At 30.9% G+C, this 8,492-nt stretch overlaps 1 protein-coding gene across 1 annotated transcript in view; it reads right to left on the bottom strand.

Annotated features, from left to right (window-relative positions):
- Positions 1 to 8,492, bottom strand: part of LOC106684975 (uncharacterized) — a 58,264-nt gene that overhangs the window by 35,092 nt on the left and 14,680 nt on the right. The window contains exons 3-8 of the mRNA XM_067052749.1: positions 7,409 to 7,450; positions 5,204 to 5,257; positions 4,659 to 4,805; positions 4,491 to 4,526; positions 4,274 to 4,420; positions 2,070 to 2,260 (exon numbers count right to left, since the gene is read on the bottom strand). Coding sequence (XP_066908850.1) covers positions 2,070 to 2,260; positions 4,274 to 4,420; positions 4,491 to 4,526; positions 4,659 to 4,805; positions 5,204 to 5,257; positions 7,409 to 7,450 — 617 coding nt within the window. The remainder of the gene's footprint in view (positions 1 to 2,069; positions 2,261 to 4,273; positions 4,421 to 4,490; positions 4,527 to 4,658; positions 4,806 to 5,203; positions 5,258 to 7,408; positions 7,451 to 8,492) is intronic.

Genomic DNA, 8,492 nt, shown 5'->3' with positions numbered 1-8,492 from the left:
AGCTTTCATTACAAATTTTAAAGAGTATTCAATTCATTAATTTTCATTTGCACTCTTATGCATATATATCTTTAGAATAAATAAAATGTTCGCTAGGCCTTTTGAGTTTAAACAAATCTGTTTGAACAAGCAGTAGTAAATAAATTGTTTCTTATATATTTTCAGAAACATAAGGCACATGTTAGGTAAAGTGGTGTTTTTAAAATCTATAATTGTTTATTTTTGGGTATGGAATGTGTTTTTTTATATACACAATTTTTCAAAAACTAAATACTACTCGTATTTAAAAATCAGTGACTTCGGTATTTAAGATAAGGGCCATAATTTAGATCAAAATGATGTGGATAGGTTTCATCCACAACATTTTACTGTAATTAGTTATTGCAAATTACTTCTGTTCAACCAGTAATTGTAATTTTGGACCATTATTACAATTTTAGTGGTTTCATTTTCACAATTTCTAAATACAGTAATTTAAAATTCAGTGCAATTACTCTTTCTCTAACACAGTCCCTGAACGTTGTGAGGGAAAAAAAATGTGAAGATTTGGAAGTTTGCAATAGTGACTAACCTAATTTGTTTTACTGTCGTACCCAACCATTCAACATTAGGTACTCCAAATTATGCTCTGCTAGTGAATTCTAAAGGTGGCTTGACACGTTCTAGAATATTTGTTAAGCATATATAATCAATGTTTGTACAATTATGCTTGAGCGGTTGTATAGTAATTATAGCTTATACAAGCATGATGCATACGAGACGTTTACACATTCATGTTCAAATATGCTTGTAAAGGAATATCTATCATACACGCTTAAGCGCGTGAAGGTATCAACTTTAAAGATAGGTAAAAATGTCAAAGCATGAACCTTTTTTTATTTTTACCCCCTGCCTGGTCATTTCTGACATTACGGGGTGTTATTACCCTACTCTAACCATCGCTAGTTTTTATGGGTTCCAAGCCATGTAGGAATCGCAGGGAATGAACTGGCCGATCACGCTGCAAGAGAAGCACTCGCGCTTCCGGGACGGGGTAAAGCAATTTTAACTCCGTCAGAGATATGCAGGCCTATTGTAAAGGAAGTCAAAGATAAATGGCAATCTATGTGGAATGAAAGCCCAATGAGCAAATTAAAAATTATTAAAAAGGATGTCAAGCCCTGGGGTACCTCCAGTCGCAAATGCTGTAGAGAGGAAGTTGTACTGAATAGGCTGAGAATAGGTTACACGAGGCTCACCCACTCCTATCTTATATCAAAAGAAACGCCTCCGAACTGCCAGTATTGCAATAACAATTTAACAATAAGCCATGTTTTCCAACGATGCCCATATTTTACACCACACCTCAATAGCTTGGCACTAAGCCAAGATATCTCAAAAACCATTGGAGACGATGATAAGGCAATAGAATTGGTGTTTCAGTTTTTGAAATCACAAAATTTACTGACAAAAATATAACTTGATCGGAAGAAAAAAATAAATAAATAAATAAAATAATCAAATCAAGAAATAAATAAAATTTAACGAATATTAGCTAAATTAAATAAAATATACATGGCATTGATGACCAATGAAGTTTGGCGCCACTAAACAACCAAACAATACATCATTGGAGGGTCAAGTTTTCATTTCGTGGGCCACCACAAAATAAAAGTCAACTCCTCCTGATCCGATTCGAACTGGGACTGCTGCAGTTAAGAGGTTGTGAAAGTAGACACCTTAACCCCCTCAACTACAGACAGCCAATTTAGTAAATATAACTTAACCTTTGAATAATATTAATTTTAATCAAATAAACTGGGGCTTCATAATTTTCATTTTAATTAGGTAGCTTCATAATGTTCATAATTACATTAATACTTTGTTGGAAAGCCCTAAAGCGTTTCCTCATAATACTTGTACAAAATTATCATGCATATGCCTAAGCATTTAATGCTTATTCGTTTTAACTCATCATTGAAGGTGATATATACACACCTTCATGGTTCAGCCCTCATTCATATTAAAGACTAAAACTACCAAGGTTATGTATATTTAAGCAAAATAAATTGATGTAGCTGGATTATTACGTTGACGTAGGCATACATGGCACCTTGCTTAGCCATTTGAAGTGTGTATCTTCTTTTAGGCTCATTATCCCCAGCATATGAGGTGACCACACTTGAATGACAATCCTCGCACAAATCTTCTTCTATTAAATCATCACCTGATTTTAACATCTTATGATACAGAAGTTTATCCGTGACTTTTGAAACATAAACTGCGAAAAATATAAAACAGTTACTTATTTTTTCAAAATTTTAAGAACATTAACAGATATACAAATTATAATAAACATGGAACATTATCATCAAATAAGGATAGAGCCACAGTTCTTGGAGCCAAGAGCCAGAAGTGGTTTGAAAATTTGTTAACAGTTGGTTTTAGTTATAAATGAAAAAAAATACAATATAATAAGGTGATTTAATTACTTCAGATGATGAAAACCAGGCTCAAACAAGAAAAATACATATTTTTTAAGTTCTTCTACCTACTATAATTATCAATAATAGTTCATTTATCATGTAAGTAAATAATAAATAAAATATAAAAGTGATAAACTATAACTACTTTACAGTTATTGTTCTATTTCTGAGTCAAGTAAAAGGAAGATTATGTTAATATTATAACTTGACTTGTTATATTACAACTTATCAAAAATTGACTTATGTGACTGAAATAAAGTTATTCATACGTGTCTGATTTGTACAAGATTTTAAATGTTTAACAAATAAAGTTCTATCCTACATATCTGATAATTGAAATTACATATTAATTTCAGTAATCAGATAGGTAGAATTAACTTCATATAACTTTTCGTTCTTGAATTAGGCTGTTCACAGACACATAGAGACAATTTAATGCAATTTTGCATGATCGTGATATTTTCCCTTACATATATTTCATAAATAAGCAAGTGAACGTAATAAAAAAAAACTAACAATAATACATACCGGTACCCAGGACATATCTGCCTTGCGTCTCACTTTAAGCATAATAAAAACGGCTGAAAAAGGGGGTTTACGAAAATTTTAATAATTTCGATTTTTACATATGTTGCATGGATTTAAACCTCGTGAAAATCCAAGTTTTTTCTTCTTGTGCGCTCTTCATATCATGATTAATCCAAAATGAATTTTTTTTTTCAGTTTTTCCTCAATAACTCACTTTAGTGCATTTTATACAAGAAGCTTTCATTACAAATTTTAAAGAGTATTCAATTTCTTGCAAATTTAACATTTTTGAAAATTCCCATGGCCCTATATCTCTTTCTAATTTTCCAACATGTCAGGTATGAATCTTGGAGGAAATTAATACTGTTTAAACTTAATGTAATTCTTCGCATAAAATATACTGCATACGATTTCAGAGGAAAAACTAAGAACATTTCTTTTTTTAAATGACGGAATAGGTCGAAATCTTGAATTTTATAAGAGTGTCAATAGATACAACATTCCTAAAAAATTAAAACTACTTAGGGATGTGAATTGGGCAGTCGTGGCAGTTTTCAACTTCTCTTCCAAGGAAATCTCTAGGAATTTTATAACACCGTGGTGCGTCCTCATAGTCCACTCCCACAACGCTTACCCATTTTGGAAATCGTACTGCTTGGGATATAAGCAGTATGGTAAAAATTTTTTTCATATAATTTGATAAAAACTTAATTTAAAAAATCACTGCTGTGAGTTTGTTAATTAGTGAAGCGAGTTTGAAAACACTTATCATATTTTACTTCTAACAAAATTTTCACAGTTTGATTTTAAAATCATTATTACTAACATAATAATATTTTTAACATAAATAATATATATTAATTATGCACAACTTTATTATTATTGTTCCTTTTTTTAGTGTTATTCATTTTTAAATTATTAATTGTCTATTAGAATGATCGAGGAAATACAGTTTTTCAGGACCAAATTACATTTACTTTGTGTAAGACTAAAATTTTAAAAGAATAACTTTTTTTCATTTATTTTATTTTATATATTTTTTTAACATTTTAGTAACGTTTCGGCCTTTTTACTTTTAGCCATTTTCAAACTTTTTTCTACCATATGAATAAAACATATATAAATATTCTTATATAATTTTATTTATGTAATTGTCTTTAGGTGGGTTAAATGTATCCAAAGGAAATTTTCTACCTCAATTATTCTCTTTGATAGCTAATAAATTAAATAGTATATAAAATTCAATTCAATAAATAGTAAAATTATACGTAACCAACTACCTTGATATCTAACGCGACGTAAAGCTTGTTCCCAACAATCATGTGCTGTCCAAGGATCAGGTTTTACACTTTCCATGAAATAGCCTGGTAACAGCTTATGTTGTTTATAAAAGCGGGGGTCAACAAACATTCTACAGAGTCCACTTTCTAAATAAAAAATATGTTTTAATTGAAACAAAAATAGGATGAGTAAAGGGTATGATTTTATGATACTTACTTATTCTGTACGGTTGACGATAAACGATACAGGACTCTAAAGAAGAAAAAATGAATGAATATACATATATATATATATATGTTATGGTATAATTGTTTTAAGTATAATATAGACAAATATTATTTTATTTCGACTTAAGGATAGAATACGTATTTTTTTAAATGTTACCTGGAACTACTTGTGTCAAATATTCGTAAAATTTTCCTTTTACGTCTGAAGGTGCAACGGACGCAATAAAGTTAGCACTAGTTTGAAGTTCCATAAAAGACTTCGGGAAGGTATGGATGTCCAGTGCTCCTTCATTCCGATCTTCGTCTAAAAATATAAATCGAAAATTATCTTTAAATTAAAAGAAATACAGTGATTTTCTAAATTTTAGCATTAAAATTAGTATTTAGAATATTTGTATATAAGTCAAATAATTTGGCATTGATGTATATAATTTAATACGTACTTCTAAAAAACTGTTTATCCTTATTTTTTTTGTTGTGAATACTTGATGGATATAAACTGGAAAATAATCATTTATTGGGGAAATAACTACTTACTAACTAATAAATATTCTATCTCAAATGAGAATTTTTTTAAAACTCAACAACAAAAGAAATACATATATATAATAAGTTGTTCTAATTTTGATGAAAAGATGAGGTTTATCCGCAATAAATGATTAATATTATAATTATACAAAGATAAAATTCCATAATGCATACATGTTAACTGAATATTTTGATATCGCCGCATTCGTGCAGTGTAGTCGCTGAAGTCTGTAAAAGAACAAAAATAGAAATATTAGAAAAATTTGTATGTACATAAAAAATCAAGCAGTAAATCTTAAATGCCTTTATCTCTTAAATCTCAAGTGCATGAACCTTTAGAGGACGTGCGCCAGTAGTAAGGGCATTTGAGCTCTAAATTATAAAAAGTAAGACTTTAGAAAAACTAAAAAGTTTGAATATGTCGCCATTTTAAAGTATGCAATATGTAGTAACTAACGAGGACTTAGTTTTCCTTACATTGCATACAAAATTTTCTCCATAATGCTTTACAACAAGCTTCTGCCATATGTATAACAGAAACTGGGCGGCAATCAAGGTGGATTCGCCCTATTATGGTTACTATTGATCAAATCTTCAACCTGAGGCAGATATATAAGACAGTTAAACAATATCAGCTTGCCTACGCGATGTGTGTTGTTTGTTGATTCTTGGGCAGCCTGTGGTATAACTGTACGGAGAAAATTCATATCTATGCATGAACTGGAGTTACCGAATAAACTAACTTGATCGGTAAACAGTTCCGTGTACAATAGGGGTACTCATGATCTATGTTAAAGCGTGTTAAATGGAAAAACTCGTGTTAAATGGAAAAACTCGTGTTAAATCGAAAAAAATTGCCTTCTTTTGCCGTGGTAAAACGAAATAACATTTAACATGGCTGAGAGTCTGTTACTTGGTCAGTTAAATCGAGAATGACGTCACACAATAGACCAGTTGAGATCGCCGCCATATTAGTTGTTGTGACTTTCAATACAGTTGTCAATTAGCTCATCTTCATTCTCTTCTTCACAAGTTTGAAGATCAATAAGACACTCATAAGATAAACTTTCACACAAATTCCACTTTTCACTCACTCTAGGCATGTTTTAATTAATTACTTAAAACATGAGGGTCTGGAAGGAAGGTTATAAACATAAAGGCTTATACAACAAGTTGCTGAGAAATCCGCTAGGGGCTCTTATGCATTTAACGTTTAACATGACTTCAAATAGGGCTGCTCACAATCCTATAGCTATAACATTTAACATGGTAAAACATATAACATTTAACACAACATCATGAATACCCCTAATGTACCAAGTGTTCTCGAGTATCAAATCTATTCGAAGTAGAAAGTGGTCGGAGGGATCCAATAGCTCCACTCCTGTTTAACATCGCTTTAGAAACAATTGTTAATAGGGCACGGCTAAATCAGGAAGGGACATTTTAGACAAATATGACCCAAGTTCTAGCCTACGCAGATGTTATCATCATGGGGCGATCCCTGAGAACCTTATGGTTGATCTTCGATGAGCTAAGTTTAAAGTTAATGAAACCGGGCTACATAGTAATCAGAGAAAGACCAAGATTACAGTAATAGAGGAAAAAACAGCATACCTAGAGGCAAAGTCACTATAAAATAGTAGTACAAGAGCCGGGGAGAAAAAAAAGGATGTAATTTCACCCCAATTTTTTATTAGTTTAATTTTTCATCCGGATCACAATAGCTTTAAAACTACCAACAACACTAGAAAACCTAAGCGCTGTATTGTCCCTGCTGTCCGGTTCCAGAAATACCATTCCTGAAGAAAATACTTTTCGAAAAAAAAATACGAGAAAGGGACGTCCCTATAGCTGAGTGGAGGCCGGACTACAGAATCGCGTATTAGAATACGCAAGACACGAACAAATTCGAACGTAAACAAGCGAAATTCATCCGACTTGCTAATCTCGATGTTTCTCTATCTTACTTTAACAATAAAAACAGTTCTCGTTCTCATATTAAGTTTACACAACATATAATAAAATAGGTTTTATTTTATATGTAATTTAATCAATTTACAATAAAATTACTTAGATAACTTAGTGACAACACTAATGGTCATAAACAAACAAGAAAATCATTATTTATTGTGAAAATAACTATTCACTAATCAATTCGTATTCTATCACTTTATTAGTAATATAATTTATTTAACAATATATTAGTTACTATGTTTTCCTTTAGCAAACAAGGATATGTTTCTTAAGACTCAACAACAAATGAAATACATAAACAACATTTACCTGGTTTGCTAATTTTGAAGAACTTAAAAATGAGAATTATTTGCTAATTGTAATACTTAAAATTATAAATAGATAAAATTCCATAATTCTTACAAGTCAAATCATAATCGTCATATGGCAGCTTTTCGAAGAAGTCTGAAAAAGAAAAAAAAGTTTTATTATACAGAAAATCTAAATTTAAATTATAAAAATAGGGCTTTGGAGCCATTAAAGAGTTTGAGTTTGAAGGAACTAGAAAAAGTTCTTCACATGGACTTAGTATTGAGCTAGGTGAGATGAGGAGGTGGGTCATTCTCAAGAGACTTGTCTAACTCGCGTCTTTTAACTTCCAGCTTGTTTTTACAGGACTTAAATTATTTGTTGTCTCAATTTTTTTCGTTTTTAGTCGCATGCCCAACGATTATTATAAAATATTGATATTTTAAGTGAATTTTACTTTTGAAAATCAAATTATGTCCCTGTCAACATCTCTATACAACAAAACATTTACCATGCTAGTAAATGTTTTGTTGTATAGAGATGTTGAAAAAAAAAATCCTAGCAAAAAAAAATTTTTTTTTTAATAATTTATTTATTGATATTTACAACTGTATACATATATACACATCAAGTAAATATGCTGTAAGTGATATTATGACATGATAAAAACAAGTGGAGAATCTACCCATTGATAGAACTCCAAAAACATTTCTAAAGGAGAAGATCTCGAGGCCATCTTCTTTTCAGACGTCTAGGAGGATTATTAGGTAGTGAAGGAGAAGCCAGGTTAGAAACGTGTTGGTTTGGGTGGCTGGGAAGTTTATTATGGAAGGATTGGTAGCAAAAAATTGAAAGTAGTTTTAAAAAGCGTAATGTTATTTTAAAAACATTAAAGTTAGTAAAATTTTTTAGCATTCCCAATGGTTGTGAGGTCACCAAGAGCTTACGTTTCCTGCATATAAGTAAAACAGGAGCTAATATATATTGTGGCTATTATTTCGGGAAATAATTGTTTTTAAGTTGACAACACTGGTATCTCCGGACCTAGGGAGGTGAAGTGACTCATAATATGGCAGTTCTACCCATTAATTAAAAGAGATTACGTCAGCCTAAATTTACTGTCTAAATTATGGTGAATATTTTTATTCATACTCAGGCATGTTACGTTATTGTTACCGCTCTCTGCTCATTTCGAACT

The sequence above is a fragment of the Halyomorpha halys genome, unplaced genomic scaffold (genome assembly GCF_000696795.3).
Source record: "Halyomorpha halys isolate HHAL.00 unplaced genomic scaffold, Hhal_1.1 Scaffold637.1, whole genome shotgun sequence".
NCBI lineage: Eukaryota > Metazoa > Arthropoda > Insecta > Hemiptera > Pentatomidae > Halyomorpha > Halyomorpha halys.
This window is presented reverse-complemented; position numbering and strand designations above follow the sequence as displayed.